At 42.0% G+C, this 18,188-nt stretch overlaps 1 protein-coding gene across 2 annotated transcripts in view; it reads left to right on the top strand.

Moving 5' to 3' along the window:
* Positions 1 to 16,945, top strand: part of CHN1 (chimerin 1) — a 93,526-nt gene extending 76,581 nt beyond the window's left edge. For both annotated transcript variants that reach the window (XM_058839921.1, XM_058839922.1), the window contains 6 exons: positions 1,188 to 1,272; positions 11,586 to 11,759; positions 12,471 to 12,548; positions 13,683 to 13,820; positions 14,815 to 14,920; positions 16,013 to 16,945. In XM_058839921.1, coding sequence (XP_058695904.1) covers positions 1,188 to 1,272; positions 11,586 to 11,759; positions 12,471 to 12,548; positions 13,683 to 13,820; positions 14,815 to 14,920; positions 16,013 to 16,184 — 753 coding nt within the window. In that variant the 3' untranslated portion in view covers positions 16,185 to 16,945. The remainder of the gene's footprint in view (positions 1 to 1,187; positions 1,273 to 11,585; positions 11,760 to 12,470; positions 12,549 to 13,682; positions 13,821 to 14,814; positions 14,921 to 16,012) is intronic.
* Positions 16,946 to 18,188: the final 1,243 nt, after the last annotated feature.

The raw sequence follows: 18,188 nt of genomic DNA, 5'->3' as shown, positions 1-18,188 counted from the left end.
TGAATTGCAGGTGCTGCTCTATGTTGTCACTTGTGGGGGTGTCAGCTGGATCCAGCTGCCTCTTACATCAATGGTGTGGGGGACTTTTTCCACCTCAGTCAGGCTACTTTGCCTTTCAGTGTTCACAGCCAGAGCTGTGTGCAGATGTCAGGAACAAACATTTCCTCCAGCTTCCCTGTCCTGCTCCACACTGCTCCGGCTGGGCACTGCACACAAGTGAGGTTACTGCCTGCTCCCATACCCACTCGGTAACTCTGAGGTACCAAGTGACTTCAGCCTAAAGTATTTTTGCTGTATTTCACTGCAAATTTCATTTCTTTATGATCACCAGCTACTAATTTTATTTTCAGCCTGTCTATTCTAAGTAGCGGCTCAAAGCCTTTTACTCTGGCTAAGAAAGTAATGATTTTCTCTGTAAAGAATCCTGTGGTTTCCTACGGCAGGACCTTTATCAGAATAAAATCAGAAGCAGTTAATGGTGGCTGCAGGATTTGTAACAAGCATGTGAGCCAGGAATGAAAGCAGCTTTGGGGTTTTTTTTCTTTTTTAGCTTTGAATTTTTTCCTGATTCAGTGGATTCTTTTTTTTTCATTTTGGATTTTGGGTTTTCAATATGTAGCATTAGTCTGAAGAAAATTAATTTCCTATTGGAGTTATTCTAAACTGGAAAGTCTCTGGGTGAATTTACAGTATTTCTGTGTGGCACTGGTATTTTTGCCTGGCAGGACTCCTTCCATGTGAGGTGAAATCTTGCAGCCCCCTACCCATTCACACAGTGCCTAATGAAGGGGCAGCCATAGCAGAAGGCATTTGAAGTTGAAAAGTGAGCTCTTGGACAGTTACTGCAAAAGCTTTGCCTTGTAGCCACACTCCTGCCTAGACAGAGAGATGCCAAGAGGTGGGAGAAGGGCTGTGCCTGCTTCTCTGTGGAGCAGACCTCCACAGACGCAGTTCTGCTGCTTGGGATTGAAGGACTCCAGTTTTCCACATGTCTGCAAGAGTCATGCTTGTTAGATCTTTCTTCATTCCTTTCTTCCTTTTCTGCCACGATAAAGGGAAACTTCCAGAAGCTGCATGTGGAACCTTCGAAGAAGAGGAATTCTGCAGTGTTTACATGCATTGATACTCATGTCTGTGAAATGATTGGGTCATTTTCAGTAATTTTCCTTTCTGCTACTGTCTTCCAGGTGCACACGTTCAGGGGCCCGCACTGGTGTGAATACTGTGCCAACTTCATGTGGGGCCTCATTGCTCAGGGAGTAAAATGTGCAGGTAAGGTCATTCAGTGTTCTTTTCCAGTGTTGTCACTCTGTAATGTGCAGACTGCTCCTTGTTCAATGGAAGGAGGAGATGTATCCCCTCTGCTGCTGATGGTTTCAGGTCCGTGTTTCGGTGATTGACTGGAGTGATGCAGAGCACTCTCCTCAGAGACAATCATCATCATGAAGACATTTTCCCCCCCCACACACACCCCTTTTAGAATGGGGGAGAAAATAGACAGATGCATAGTTACCTTTGTTTCTTTTATACCATTCCATGTATTGGTAGGTGTTAGAAAGTCACTGGGGATCTTGATGTGCAAGGTGGGCATCAGCAAATTTCATGCTGCTTCTGTGAAACAGACATTCAGATTAATTTTATATATAAACCAGCTGACTCCCAGCATGCCATATAGACCCTAAATCATGTCTCCTACTTGCAAACTGAAAAGAAAGCAAGAAAAGGGATGATGAATAAGGGATGCCTACTGAAATGTTACATAAACATTCAGGTGCTGGTAGGAATGTATTACATGTATGGGTATCACTGCAGGCATTTCTCGGATAAAGCCTCTCCAAAGGAAAACAGTTTGACAATTTTATTGATAAGGTTCTTCTGAAAGGAAAGGAGAGTCAGTTTTCTTTCAAAGGCAAAGAAAAGGATCAAAGGGATCAAAATAGTTTGCTGTATTTAAAAAGTATTTTATGACATTCTAGCAAACCGTATTTATAAAAATGGTGCAAAGAGATGTTGATGTATGAAGACCTGCTTACGTTGCCCTGGAAACTGAATTTTCAAGCTAATTTAAGAAAATCTGCTCTGTCTAAAGCTTTCTGAAGTCTTGTCTCAAGCAAATAAGAAGGCTTTTTATCACAGAACTGCAAAATAATGTAATAGTTAAAATCATTTCTAGCCACATAGGATTGAAATATTTTTAAATTCTTCACCCATAACTATTTGAATGCAATATTTTGTTGTTACCATTAGAGTCTGCTCTGTCTAGGATGCATTAGAGAGTGCGGCTCTGTTTTAAGACATGGTTATGTAAAAATGGCGATTCCTTTCTCAGTATTTTCCTATTTTCCTTCTACTAAGAATACCGGATTGCAGCCATGTCTTCCACATGTGAGTGAAAGTTGTTAGTACTTTCTGCTGTTCTTGATTTTATACGGGGTGTACAGTGCTAGGACAGGAGGAGGAAGCTTGATTTTGGTTTTCTGATTAGAATGTTTTTGATGACACTTGAATCAATAAATGTGCCATCTTTATTCCTTGCCTTAGATTCCTCCATTTGGGCATTTAGGAGAGATATCAAGCATTTTTCAGGTCGATGTTAGGCAACTTTGATACTGAAAAACAATAAAAATAAGTAGTATGAAGGTTTGCAGTGCTGCATGGCACTGTGGAATTAATTCTGTTGCTTTTACATTTAAATCCAAAGCACTTATTATTTTGTACTGCCTTTTTTTTTAAACTGAAGTAGAGCTGATTTTCTGGATTTATGCAGATTTTTCTAAATTGTGGGTTTCCAAAAGCTTCCAAAATCTGGTTTTCTTTTCTCCTTATGAGGATGGTATTAAGTACTGCATGTTTCCATTCTCCTCCTTTCAGTGTAAGGAGCATATGTCTATTAGATGACTTCATAGGTTCAGAAACTATAATTAGGGCTTTCTGTCTTTTGTGAGGTTTCACGTCAGTGTTGGTAGCTTCCAGTAGTTTCTGTGACCTTACTGGTATTTTTAAATCCCATGTTGTACAGCCATGCTTGCTGAAGTGTCAGCAAGGATTGGGGTGGGGTGAGGTTGCAGCAGTGTCTGCCTGTTCCTGGTGCAGCCAGCCGAGCCAGAGGCTGCACAGATCTGGGCACTTCAGGGAAATGCTGGAGGTGCACGGACACAGAATGAGGGCCTGCATAGCCAGTGCCAATGTACTCATGCAGAGGAGCTCAGGCTTGAGTGGTGTGAGTTTGGCTGAATTTATGTGGTCTTACAGTGTTTTTTAAAAAAAAAAAAAAAAAAGAAATAATTTTGCTTCTGAATTGAGTCATTTTGATACAGAAACAATGAGGCACAGTAAACCAGGAGCCACACGAGGCCAGTGCTTTTCAGACTGGGTTTGTACTCAAAAAAAATTACAGCATTTAGCAGGATGCAGCCCACTTGAATTGAAGTGGGGTTCAATGCCACTTCAGGGAAATCCACAAAACCTGTTTGGTGGTCTGTATAATCATTTTATTGAAAATACCTATGAGCAAAATTGGATAGATCATATGTAATTTTATACTTGTTGAAGCATTTGCTTTTTATAGCAAACAGTTGCACATCTCAAGAGGACTCCATTTGCTTTACAGAAGTGATAAGTTTAACAAACGATAGAAATAGAAATGGATTACTGCATGGGCTACTATCAACCATTTTAAATTATATTCTGTGCAGAAGCACAAAAACATGCAAAAAGGGAAGTGTAGGACAGTCCAAGACCAGACAGCAAAGATAAATGTCACCCATTTCAGAAAGGAGGAAGAGCCAATGGAAAGAGGAGAGCATATTTCTAATGGCTGATAGTTTGTGTTACACAAAGTAAGCCAATCCTTTAAAAAATTATCAGCCAGAACTAAACATTCCTAAGAGTACACATGCCATAGCAACCAGCAAGGATGCCCTAGCAAATTCAACTGGAGTTGAGCTTTGTTTCAGTCCAGCACGGCTGAATGTGTGTCTCTCTGCCAAAAGACAGAATTGAGTGCGTTCAGGATCTTGTCAGGTGCAGTCCTGTATTACTAATTCCTGGAAGGTGAATTCACCCTAAATTATCCTTCTTTAGATTTTATGGGAGACAAAGAAGGAGGACTATGTCTTTTCCTTCCTTAAAGATGAGAGGTAAACATAGGCACTGCATTGGACACCTGATGGATGGTTGTTGGTTGAAATGAGATGTTGGGTGTTACCTGGACTGCAGAGGTTTGGGGATTAATACAAACCACCAAACAAGAGAAGAACTTCATTGTCTTCCAAAATTAGAACCTGGGGTGATGTCTGAGATTTGGATCCTGTAGGAAATTATTTGGTGGGTGTAGTATGTAGTCTGACTTCTGCTGAAGGTATCTAGCAAAACAGAAATAGTTTCTTTTTCCTTAAATGTCATTCTCTCAAATTTGGTCTTTATTTCATCAGCATCTTTAAAGACAGATTTGCTTCCTTAGAGGGAATCCTTATAATAAATATCTGCCCTACTGCCTCAGAGGGTCATACTTCCAACTTTTCCATCCAAGCCTTTAAAACTTCTGTGAGATGAAGACACATCTGTATGTGAGGAATCTGCCTCTTCTGGTGGCATGCTCCATCTCTAGCATGCTTTCCTTCAGGCTTCTGCCATAAGTAGAAATGACTTGGAAAAGCATTTGAAATTATAATGGCACCACTTTGTGTAAGCACTGAAGGTCAGCAGAAGTTAATGAAGATGTAAGATTTTACCCCAGATCAAAATCCAATGCGTGAACTTAGAGAAATGTATTCTTAGTTACATCCCTTCCATGTAAAGCTCTCCTGTGCTCACAGGGCTCATTCCTCTGCCCAGAATGTGTTCAGAAGAGAAACCATAACAATATTCAAAGAAAATGTGCACCAGGGAGTTCTTTTTATGAATGATACAAACACGTAACAGTCAGTAGCATTACCAGAATATGTAATTTGTGGGAACATGAATATGTTCCCACAAATATCAATAAGAATATGAATATGTAGGAACACAGAATAGTGTTGTCTCAGAGACTAGAGCATTGGTGATGATGTTTATGTCCTACCCAAGTGGACTAGCAGACTGGCAGATCAGTAGAATTGTCAAGCTGACACATGTATCCAGCCCATCAGAACCTCCAAGTCCTTCATCTGTACCCTTTTGCTTGTTGTTCTTAATAAGCAGTTTAATCTGAAGATTTTTTTTTTTTTTTAACAGGCTAGTTACAAAGCATTAATTAGCTTATCTTAAAGATAATTTTTTTATATATCCCTTGTATGCTTTCGGTGGTATTTTGGGCTGCTCCTAGTAACAGCAGGCAGCATGACCCTCTGAGGCTGTACACAAAGCACCATTTCTGCAGCCTTCATAGTTTTGCTTCAGGTTATCTCAGCCTGCTACACATGTAACATCTTTTGCTTTCCTTGGAGCAGGTAACCTCTCTGAAGAACTAATAGAAGTTAACTTGCAGCTGAACTCTCAGTGTGCAGATAACCAGCTGCCAGTGGCAGAGCCCAAGCAATATTGCTGCCAGCCCTGACCACAGTAAGATCTGGGAGTTCATTTTCAAAAGAGTTAAAGTACAGCCTCAAAGCAGGATTGTTTTGTGAATTACTGCTTGTGTTTAATTTCCCCATTTCATCCATATCCTTCTCCAGCAATTGAAATATGTACAGCTGCCCCATTTCCTTTGCTATTTGTTTTGCCTTGCCATGAAATCCTTTGTGTTGGACAGCCCTGTGTTGCTCCATTGGTGTGTAAGAATGAAGGAGAGCACAAAGGAGCCTGTCCATCCTCAGGCACTGATTGTACAGGCAGAGTGCTCATGCTTTCTGTGCCTGGAAAAACAGCTGATGCTCGTGTGACTAAAGTCAGCAAAGGGAAAGGCAAGGTGTTCTCATCACACTGCCCACTCTCAAAGTGTTTTGCATGGCTCACTCATGAAAAGCTTCCCTTCTGCCCACACTTGTGCCTTAAAAACACAACCAAGCTCCTTCTGTGATGAGCACCCAGATTTAGCTGGTTGTAGAATGCTGGGCACAGCCCAGTAAAGGCCCAAAGAGCAAAGCAAAGCTGCAGAGGGAAGGGGACTGGACAACAGCCCCTGCCCCTGCAGCAGGTGCTGATGCTGTTGGAGATGTGTGCTGCCTGACAAGCTGTTCCACCAGCTCGGGATCTGGTGGTGTTCCTGCAAGGAATGAGCTCTAGAATTTTGAAATTCTAATCAGACAGCAGAACCTTGCTTCAGAGCCGTTCCCAAGGGGAAGCTATTCTGGAGCTATATATTCTTGAAACTGTAAGTCCTAAAATCAGCTTTATCTCCAAGCCCACACAGACCTGGAAGCCTTGAGCAAGCCAGTGGCCCAGCCAGGGAGCTGTCGAGGAGGTAGGCAGGTGTCGTGGCAGGAAGCCTGGGGAGTTCTTGAACAAACTCAGTCTAATCTTTCAAAACTTCCATAAAATGAAGCTCTTGTCGCTAAGTGTTTTGGAGACACAAATGTAAGTATTCTTTTGATTTGAGATACGGGAATACTGGATGGTTTGATGGGCTTTTTTTCTTTTCATTTCAACAGCCCTGATTTTTCACTAGCATTAGGTAATTTTGTTGCCAAGTAACTAGCTGCCCTCTTGAAATTCCTGTCTTAAAATAATGTACCCTGTAGTGCATGATACAGTGGCGCAGATGTAAGTAGATTTTAGGGAGCAGAGTCATATGTTTGGAAGCAATTTTTGCCATGGGGCTGCTTAGTGAAGTGACTTAAGGCTCTGGTGGGACCAGGGTTGCTTCCAGATGTGCATTGCAGATGAACACACGCACGTATTTGAGGCACTGTGGCAGCTCCAGTGTGGCCACCCAAGTTGCAGCCACACAGCTGAGGAGGAAGAGGGCAGACCTTCATAGCACCCTGCTGGATTGTGCTTGGAAGTACGGAGTGCAGCACGTGGGGCCTCTGGAGGCTGCTACCTTCACTTGCCTGTTGGAACACACTGCATCCCACGAAACAGAGAACATTGCTGCCTCTGCTACAGAAAGAATGTTAAATTTTTAAACAAAAGCTATAAGCTCATGAGTGATGTATGAGAGCAAATGCCTTTCTAACCTATTCACCCTTTCAAGAAGGAACAATACCAGTACTTTGTGCTTGTGTAGAGCCCACTGTCTCCCTGTGTCAGCTCAGGTGTGAGGGTGTTGCCCTGTCTGGTAGGTGCTGCAGTGGACCAGCCCAAGGCAACACTCGCTGCCTGCACCGCAGCTCCATGCTTCCCACCCTCCTACACTTAGCACAAACCTCAGAAGAGTCTTTCAAAATTTCTTGCAGAGAATGTAAATCTACCCTTTAGCTCTTAAAGCTGCTCTTCAGAGTGATAGAATGCATCAATTTTGGGGGGGATAATTCGGACATGTAATTAGAGTGATGTATGTAGCACATGGTATCGTTCCGATGGAGCACGATCAGCAGCCGTGTTAGCCAGTAAATCATAAACCAAAGGAAGTCGGAAACTGACTGAAGCCAAATCAACAGTATAACAAAACATGACAGCTAAGTATATTTGTCTGCAAATATTTATAATGTGTGCTCATGGGGCAGTAGTAACGTACATCTATCTTTTGGCTCTGCTCATGCATTTAATATGAACATGTTATTTGTTCTCTTAGCCCAGTGGACTAACATCGGTATTAGCTACTTCTGTAACATTACTAAACCTTCTTCTATGCTTCACAGGAAGCTATTGTCAGGCTGGTTTTAAATTTATTACTTCTCATAGAAGTAATGTCACAGCCCATCTGAACTCCTAGATCAATATGTTCTTAAAGCCAGAGCAGCTTATCACCGACTTTCAAACCTGTCATGAGAATTACTTTCTGTGCACCCTCCTTAAATTTCCAAACTTCCTATAAACTCTTGAATTTATGACTGCATTGGTCTTGGTCCATGTGGTATATTTGAAAGGTGGCCACAGTTTGATGGCACTGTAAAAGGAATAATAAGAGTGACTTACAATTCTATTTCTGAGAAATCATCTCTGTGAGGTGAAACTGATTAACTGAAGTCAGCAGAAGTTTTACTATTGACCTGCAAGAGCTCATGACTGCATCTTTTACATCCTCTATTATTCTAGGATTTATCAGCAGATACAATGCTTTAGGGGGATTTCTCTGTAGCTCTTTACCAGACAGCCAGTAAGTGCGGCTGAATTTCTCTGAGAAATGGATAAGGCTCTGGCTTACTTTGGATCCAGAGTAAAACTGCTATTCTGGATTTATTTTGACATTAATGAAAAGTAAATAGACCCTCAGTTTGAAATTAAATTAATCCCCTTGGTCATAATGAACCCAGCCGAATTATGAAGCTCATGTGCAAACAAGGCAAGACTTTACCCCATGGTGGTATGTGGGGAGATTCAGGACTTGGCTTTCCTCTTCCTTCCTACTTGATTCTAAAATAATGGCTTTTAAAGCTTTCAAAGCATCTACAATGAGAACAGAGGACTTTATTTTTTTATTTAGTAGTATTCAGTTTGCAGTAAAATTCCTGTCTTTTAGTACTAACAAATAGTTGAGTACAGTTAAGTACAAAAGTGGGACATTGCCAGTGGAGAGGAGGACTGACCTCTTGCCATGGTGCTTTTTAACTTGGTGGAGTTAGCAAGACATCATCCTTAGTTATCAGCTGAACCAGAGATGAGTGAAGTGACTGAGACATGGATGTTCTACCTTTTATGAGGTATTGTCAGCTGGGGTTAGAGGCTCACTTGCTTCAGGAAGCACAGCACTGGTGAGTTTCAGGTTCTTCACTGGAAAAAAAATACCATTTCCTGATGCAAATTCACTGAAATCACCTTTATATATTTACTGATATGAAATTGCTAAAGTAAGATGGTTTAATGTGCTTACACAAGAGGCAAGAAGCCTTACTTATTACAAGGACACCACACAGCCCAATAATACTGAACATAAGGCTCACACGTTTTCTAAACATTAGGTATCCGAAATATTTCCAGGTTTTAAATGTTTCTCAGGAGTGTTGATAAGCCCTTAAGCAGTGGGTTGGTACATAAAATCTAATCAAATGCAAAGGAAGAACAAAAGAGAGAGGAGAAAAGTTGACTTCTGCATTTGTAATTATTATTCTGGGATTAATGAGGTCAGATTCTCAAAGCCTGTCTGACTCTATGGGATTAACAATAACACAATTACTGTCAGAAGCAAGGTTTTCACAATGAAGCCATCTCTGTAAAATGAGATTTTAATGAATTGAAACTTTCTTGTATATAAATATGATTAAGATGATCTCAGTCAAGGCAATAATTGGTTTAAGTCGAGATACTTGGGAGTATGTGTTTTTTTTCTTTTTTTTTCATGTATTTTATTCTTAATGATCCTTGGGTTTCCAGAAATGTAACTCTGAGCTATATTGCTGTGTGAAGCAGCTAATTTGCACTCACAGAATCCTTCATGAGTTCTCATGAGTGAGGTGCTGCCATTCCAGTGTTGTAGACATCATTTTTGATAGGCAGGTATTTCATCCTTGTTGGAAGAGGTGCTTCTTGAGGCAGTTTTAGGAATTGTATGTACAATAATTATATTTGCATTTGTAAATACTATTATTGCAATGTTAAGGTTTATTCCTAAATAAAGGAAGTCAAGATTTAAGATTTCCTACGTGGTCTCAATTTGCTTCCCTTGTGTGTGTGTGTGTGTTAAGATGTTGCCTCTAATTATATGACTATTTCTTATTTTTACTCCTCAATTTTGTCTTTATTTTGAAAACTGACTGCTTTAATAGCACCTATTCAGTATTTTCTCTTCTTGTTTTTAAAAGTGCTGGTCTTACTAATGACACAGTATTCCAACCTTACACCAAAGAAGAGTAATTTTACCTTTCCACAAACATTTATTGATTTGGTTCTACGAGACCCAGAGGAGGCAAGAACAGCTTCTCCTTGCCCTGTTACAGTTGGGGCAGTGACTCACTAAAGGGCTCAGGTCACATCTTTCAGTGAATTCAGTGGTTCCCTTTTTAAAGCACAGAGAGAGACCTGGTTTTTCAGAGTTCAGGCAAAATGTGACACAGGGCACAGATATTTAAAGCCTAGGAGGAGCTCCCCTTGCCTGTGCTGGCTGGTAGGCTCAGTCCGTTCTGTGCCCAAACAGGTAGGGACATGCTGGGCATGTGGTCACTTTGGGCTCTTGGAGCACTTGACTAAATGTGGGATGTAGATAAATGTTCAGGTGAAAGCAAGGCTGTCACCGTTCCCTCTCTGCCAGGTGCCTTTGCCAGCGCTGAGGAGCCAGGCTGCCCAAGCCACCCTTCCCCACGCTGGATCCACACAAGGCAGCTGCTGGGGGAGCTGGGGGCAGAGCAGCCCCTGGCCCACCCAGGCTGGCCCCAGCATCCCCGGGGCACCGGGGCTGGGTTTGGGTGCGTGGCGCTGCCCGTGCTGGGGCTCACAGCGCACAACCGTCCAGGAGGGAAATTCAGCACCGCAGCTCCCTGCCCCTGCCTTCCTGCTCCTCAAGAGAATTCTTATCAGCCATTTCATCTGGATCCGGATCTGTGCGTGTTTTGATGGATTGAAGGTGACATGCCAAACTTTAATTGCAACCAGAGGATCCTAAGTGACAAATCTGGTTGCTTTATAGGCCTTTTAAGTAAACCAAGTGCTTTTAGCAGCAGGCTGCAGCAGACTTAGTGGAAATTAGTCATCAATTCTGGGGTTTACTCTTTTGGAAAGAACTAAGTCAAATAACTTGGAGCTTTAATGAAAGAACAAGTATTGGAAAAATCAGCAGGAACAAAATACGAAGGGACTCTCAGTAGACAGGTAGTAGACAGTCCTGCAATGAGAGAAGAAAATACAGATTTTCATCAAGGCATTGATCCTTCAAGCTCCTACAGCCATCCCTTAGTCCTGTGACAGTGCAGGGCACTCGGGATGGCAGGGCAGCAAGGTGCAGAAACGCCTGCAGAACAGGAGTCCCTGTGTGTTCCAAGCGCACATCAGAGTGTGGCAGCCTCCCTCGCTGGGATGTGGTGCTGTTCTCGCCGGGCTCAGCTGTTTCCTGACAAGTGCCTGGGAGTCTGCACGTAGAGATCCCTCAAGTGGCTCAGGTTTTGGCTCTGCCTTGCCAGCTCACTGCAGAGGAGCTGTAGCCTGTTTGTAACCCAGTCCCTACCTTCATGTCCCCCTGGAGATGTCTGAAGTGCCACATCCAGGACTACGTTGAAGATGGAGGTGTTAGGAAATCCTCAGTAACTTGGGGGAAAAGTCCCTGTTGGGATAGCAATGTATGTAATAGTGGTGGGGAACATAATTGACCCCAAGCCTCTGATTTGAAAAAACATGGAAAACTTGTCACTCTGTGTTAGACCATCTAGAAAGAGAAGAAATGTCTTGGGTAGGAAATCCTTCTGACTTCAGGGCTGTCCCTACCTCAGGTATTTGATGGTTAAGGGCCCTGAAGAGAAGTAGCTGTTGTGAGCTGAGGTCAGATCCTGCCAGAGCCATTTGTACTTCAGAGCACTGATCTCAGAGTACATTTTCAGCAAACACCAGCCTAATCACGTTTTCATTTTTTCCCTCAGATTGTGGTTTAAATGTGCACAAGCAATGTTCCAAGATGGTCCCAAATGACTGCAAGCCAGACCTGAAGCATGTCAAAAAAGTGTACAGCTGTGACCTTACCACACTAGTAAAAGCACACTTCACCAAGAGACCAATGGTGGTAGATATGTGCATTAGGGAAATTGAATCTAGAGGTAAGGCATCGTTAATGGACTTTTGTTGCTTTACTGATAATCCATTTAGATTGATCTGGGTCATCTGGGTTTCTGCTGAATGTATGATTGCTCAAAACAGATTTGCACAAGACATTTTATGACTGCCAATTACCCTGCACAGCTAATATTATACTGTGCATTATTTCATGGTTCATACCATTTATAATTTTTATAGATTCTGCTAGAAATTGCTTAATGGGCAGTTACTGCTTTGTAGTTACATATTAGTGCCTATCTTTCCAATAATGTATTTATTTAAAAAAATTAAGTGGACGTGGCAAAACAAAGGGGGTTAATTAATGTTCTCACTCTTGCTAGTTCCCCTAGCCCGCACTGAGTATCCTTTTCTAGCATTAGGGTATTTGTTTTCATTCTGAAATAATGACTGATCATCAAGTATGTTAATCTGAGTTATTTTTAAATGAGTTGTAATTGGTTTAATATGTTCCTTCAGCTCTGAAGTCATTTGTGTAAATACAGTTTAGTGCTGATAGAACAAGGCTTCTACTGCAATGGTCAGGGTTAAAAACCCAGGATAAGGTTTCATTCTGGAAGAAAAACCTGATAAGGCTTTTAAAGCATGTCTTCTTTTTCTGCCTTAAATGAAAAAACTTGCCAAGAGAAGAACAAAGTGGAAGGCAACTGTGAAAATAAGGACTAATTTTAATCTTGTTGAAATGTTCATTGCAGGTCTTAATTCTGAAGGACTGTACAGAGTCTCAGGATTTAGTGATCTTATTGAAGATGTCAAAATGGCATTTGACAGAGGTACAGTCTTTCCTGCATGCTGGAACTTGGTGCTGATGTATAAAATATACACAGTTTTCTGCAGAGCCTCTGTCTCACGCTCCACTGCACCAGTGGTCTGAAGGAGTCCGACGGCTGTGCTGGCAGGAGGGGAGACACCCCATCAGAAAAGCACATCAGCTTCACTTTGGCCTTTATTACAAAAATCTACTTTTCTCCTTCCATCAGTATCTGTGCTCCAGTAACCATGTGTGTAGGAAAGGACAAAGCTTTGTGAACTACTGCCCTAGTTTGCAAGTCAAACTGCGCTCAGAGGGGTGGGGGAGGGATAGAGGGTAAGTGGTGAAGTGCCTTAAGAGAGCTGTGCAACTTAAATCCTTCTTTCTGGATGAAAGCTCCAAAATAATAAGATGAATGCAATAGTGCAAACAAAGTTTGAATTATTGCAGACTAAAAGAAGGTCACTGAGAACAAACTCTTCTCTCTGAGAAAAGACAGTGGGAAAATTAAAGGCTTTCCAGCTGCAGTCCCTCTATCCCAGTAGAAATCAAGACCAGAATCTGTGCTGGAAACTCTCTTTCCTGTTTGTCTGGAGGACTGGACCGATTCACACAACATCTGCAGTGTTAGCAGGGTGGGGACATGCTGGAGAAGCCAAGTTCTGGATCTGTGTCCGCTGCACTTTGGAGTAGGTAGTATGTTGTAGTTAAATGGTGAACACATGTTTTTCCTATAAAATAGGGAAGCTGTGGACAAAGCTGGTTTTTTGCCTTTTACTTTTTTTCCCAGACTCCATGATTTCTCATGCAGTGCTGATGAATGTGTTGCTTTGCAATGCAGAGCTAAACGTCCACACCTTAATCCAAGGCAGATACTGCAAGATCATGCAGGCAGGTTTTAAGAAAAAACCCAAGCTTATTTTTAGTAATTATTTGAAACAAAGAAAAGATATGTTACTATATAAAATGCTTGAGGTTTTCACCCTGAAACCATGAACATCACAGTCCAGTAACTGTTTTACTTATAAAAGATAAAATCTGTAGTTGTTTCCTTTGCAATAACGTTTGCTTAAGCAAGTTACTATTTTTCTTTTGAATGCTGTTTTACATCTGTTTACATTTCCAAGGCTTTAATATCAGTGTCTTCTCCACACAGATGGGGAAAAAGCTGATATTTCTGTGAATATGTATGAAGATATCAATATTATCACTGGTGCACTTAAACTGTACTTCAGGGATTTGCCAATTCCACTCATCACGTATGATGCCTACCCAAAGTTTATAGAGTCTGCAAGTAAGTGTAACACATTTTTTGTCTGCTTTTCATTCTCAGCCTTAGTCCTTTTCGTGCAGGACTGTCCTATTCATTTTATAGCTGTCCCATCAGCTCTTACCCTGCATGCCCAATTTAGTAAGGATTGCAGAACTAAACATTCAGTGCACATTACGGCCTGACTGCGTGATGCTCTGTGAGCATGGTTACATTTTCTTTGCCTTTGTCACCAGGAATGTTTCCTTTTCATCACACATTATGGATTACATCACTTGCGTGTCTTTCGTGAATCCTGGGTACTTGACGGTGATTATTTAAAGTCTGTTGGGTTTGTGGTGCCATAAAGAAGGTGATTTATGGAAATGTTTCGAAATAAGATATTGTTTGTTTCTGGACTTGTCCATTTTGAGTGTTTTCATAAGCTGATAACCATTCATCCCGAAGCCACCTTTGGGGCTGGCCTTGCAGAAAGTAGGTATGTAAGAAGGGCAATAAGCCCAGCTGGAACTTCTCTCCCAAACATCCTAGCTGCCTGAAGCATTTCTGTGATGTGTTCACACCAGCCACACCTGGAAAGGTGTGAGGTAGCCGTGGCTAGAGAACAAGGACTGCATGCTGGCTGTACAGCCCCTTCTCCAAAGAAGGCTTTTTCCAAGTTGTATAGAGACAGCCAAGGGCACTGATGGCAAAGTTCCCAGTACCTTCTGTTCTCCCAGTGTTGCACCTGTAGATTATTTGTGCAAAGCCAGTCCAGTCAGCAAGGATTGCCAGAGGATTTTTTTAGTAGGCTGCAGGGAATATTTCAGTGGAGTGCAGTTTACTTTGGGGAATTTTCTTTGTCCAAAACCAGTCACATCCTTATGGTGCTCTGAGCACCTCTTTGGACAGACAAATCCTCCGTGAGTAATCCAGCAGAGCTGTGAGACCCTATCTCCTGTGCAGGCCACCAGTTGTTGCCTTTCTGTATGTGAATTCTGGCTGTCTGTGTAGTGACAGCTGAACATCTGTGTTTCAGAAACCACGGATCCGGATGAACAGCTGGAAATTCTCCACGAGGCGCTGAAGCTGCTGCCGCCTGCACACTGTGAAACATTACGGTATCTCATGGCACATCTGAAGAGGTGGGTGGAATAGCTGCAAAGAACTCTAAGCCACACTCATTTTTAGCAAAAGTCCATGTTAGCACCTCCAGAAAAGTCTGGTCAAGGCCCACCAAATCCTGGAGAAGGCCTGTGGCAGGAGTGGTACTGTGCACAGCAGCAGAACTCAGACACAGGGGATTATCCCTTGCAAAGCAAAACCAATGTGGCATGTTAGGGTGTCCATTTTAGTTTCTCAAGTAACATGAACTTCCTGTCAATATGTAAGAATCATTCCCTTTCCTTAGAAAAACTACTTTATTTTAAGCTTTCTTCCACATTTTTTCATGTTGTAGTTCTTCTACAAGTAGGACTGTGTTGACTCTGCTGAATGCCTCAGGCAAAATTCAGTTACTGAGTTTCTGCCTGGTTTGTCCCTTTATTTCAATGACATTTCTAATGGGCATTTTAAAATGGACAAAGGGATGAGAGATGTAGGAACAAAAAATTCCTCCTTACAGCTTGTGATATGTGAAGTTAATTTTTCCTCACCCTGTTCAAGATTAGCTGTTGCTGCTGTACCTAGCAAGTTGCTTTTCCACATCATATTTCTGGTATATGTGAAAAGGTAGAAAGGTGACAAAATTCACTATTTTTAAACTTCTCTTTTACTGCTTTGCTAAGAGGAGCTGTGCTGCTCAACAGGCCATTGTCTTACTGCTGAATGCGGGTAATCAGACACAGCTCCTTTTTTTGGAATACTTAGAGGCTGAAGACACAGCAACTTGGTAACATCAGTCTGACCTGTTTTCAAATAAAAACTAAGGCAGAAAGGGAAAAACAGAAGACAAATCTTGTATACCGAAGGATTTGTTCATTCAGTGCAAGTGAGCACAGTCTGTGTGCTCTGAGGACAGACACCAACCCACCACAAACCCACACAGCATTTGCTTTTACTCGCTCCCAAGTGTTTCACCTGACACTCCCATGTGGGACCTGCTGGAAACATTGGCCTCTCCTTCTCTTGGGGAAAGGCACACATTTTTGTCCTGTTTTTCTGATTTTCAAGCATATGCAGGCATGGTCTGGCACAGAAGAAATATGAGAATCACTGGGTGTTTTTTTTTTTTACAGAGTAACACTCCATGAAAAGGAAAACCTGATGAGTGCAGAAAACCTGGGCATAGTTTTTGGACCAACTCTTATGAGAGCGCCGGAGCTGGATGCGATGGCTGCACTGAACGACATCCGCTATCAGAGACTTGTGGTGGAGATGCTTATAAAAAATGAAGACATTTTATTTTGAATATTTTTGGGGTTTTGTAATAAAAAAGGAAGCAACAGTGTTCTATGGATGAAGGAATATTTTAAAGTAATTTAATGGCTCTTGTCACTGAATTCCATATTTGCTAGAGCTTTCAATGTATTCAGGATAAAAATGAAGGAACTCTTTGTCGTTTCTGTAGTGCCATTCAGCTGATGTTGAAAAAGGTTAACACATACTTTCCAGTACTAGTAATCCTGGGTGTTTATCATGTTAAAATAAAAAAAACAAAATGCCTAAAGCTATTGCATGATTTGCTCCCTGTTCTCCCTGTTCTGGTGAGACTCATTCCATGAAGAAAACAACTGAACTGGTGCAGCATCTTTGTTCTGGATAGTTTGTGATTGTAATTCAGCATGTTTCTCCGTGTAAACCTGTTGTGATTCTGCTTTTTTTGTTCTATGTAATTGGTTTCTGATACTAAAAAGAAGGCAGACTTATGTGAAATGGAGCCTCTGGCCATTTATTGACATTTCATATTCTTCTCTTCCACTTTTGGGGCTGATTTCTTCTTGGGTTTCTTTCCATTTTTTCATCATACAGTAATTTGTTTTTAACAGAAACAAAATTGTACTTTAAATGCTACTTTAAGTAATTCTCCATGATGTTTATGGTGGTTGCAGTGAAATCTGCAATACTGAACAGTGTTCCTTTATTATTATTATTGCTATTTCAATTGTAATTTTGTATTTTTATCTGGCATGCATATATTAATTTATTAAATTTTGCTTTTAGAACTCTAACATTATGCTATTTATTTTTACTTACTGAACTTATTTCAAAAATACTGATTGTTTCATTTCTTACATTGGCACTTTAACACCGAACAACCTCTGACTTAAAGAAATGAGTTAGAATTTTACCAGTTTTGACAAGACTATTCTAAGTATTTTGGGTCCTGACACATTGCTAAGGTTCCCACAAATTCCTGTCTACTTTGAAAACTCCTTTCTTCCTTGTCTAAGATGCCTCTCAAGAAGGCTTCAGAACTCTTAAATAAACCAAGGAAAGTATTGTCAAGCCATCTGCACCTTCATGAAATATATCTATTGTTGTAATTGCCTATATGTGAACTGGAATGGCAGTTTATAATTAAACAACTGTAGCTGCCCACAGTAGATGGATACACCACAGAATTTCAAATGCAGACACGTCCCAGAACACTCACTTTGCACTTCAAATGTTCAGCTCTGGTGCAAGCACTTTGGTCTGCCCTGCAAACCGCCTGGAGCAGGGGGAGAACAAGGAGGAATAATCCCCTAGTGATCAGAGCCAGCTGACAACAGTAAGGTGCCTCACTGCATCCCACCCCTCCCTGCATGTCTGGCTAGGAGAGGAGGGGTGAGCTGGTGACCCTTCTGCAGCTCTCCTGAACTGGGGATTGAAGGATCCCAGGAAGGAAAAGGTGAAGCTGGGGATGTACAGTGGGGAATGCTGCTCTGGGCTGGGGGCTGCTGGGGAGGCAGAATGGGGGAAGTTTTGAGGGAATCTAAAGTATGGTTTGGTTTGAGGTTTTTCCCAATCATCTGTAGTATTAAAAGTAGCTTGCTGTTACAACTCCTGTACTAATTAGTGCACATTATCTCTTTATTTATGGCAATGAGCTGCAGCAGATGGAAATCTCTATGTCTCCAACCATAGCCTTGTCTCCCCCCAGCCCAAAAGGAGTGGCCCATATGCTGCTAGTCACATCTGCCTTGCACTCCAGCAGCCACACATGTTCACCACTGCCTTGCTCCAAGCCAGCTCCTAAACTTGCTGTATCTCCCGCCGCTGCCCTGGCGCTCAGTGATGCATTTCCTCACTCGGCCCTGTGTTTTGGATGGCTCCTCAGGCCACGCATCACCCCTGCCCTTTGCAGCGTCCTGTCCCTGCACTCAGCCCCTGGCAGCACTGGGACGAGCAGGCTCTGTGATCAGGAGGAGGGATGTTTTCTGCAGGTGATGCTGGCGGGGTGTTGCGCTGCAGCGTTTGCAGTGCCCGCTC

The sequence above is a fragment of the Poecile atricapillus genome, chromosome 5 (assembly GCF_030490865.1).
Source record: "Poecile atricapillus isolate bPoeAtr1 chromosome 5, bPoeAtr1.hap1, whole genome shotgun sequence".
Taxonomy (NCBI): Eukaryota; Metazoa; Chordata; class Aves; order Passeriformes; family Paridae; genus Poecile; species Poecile atricapillus.
The sequence above is the reverse complement of the archived record's forward strand: the minus strand, read 5'-3'. Positions and strand labels throughout refer to the sequence as shown.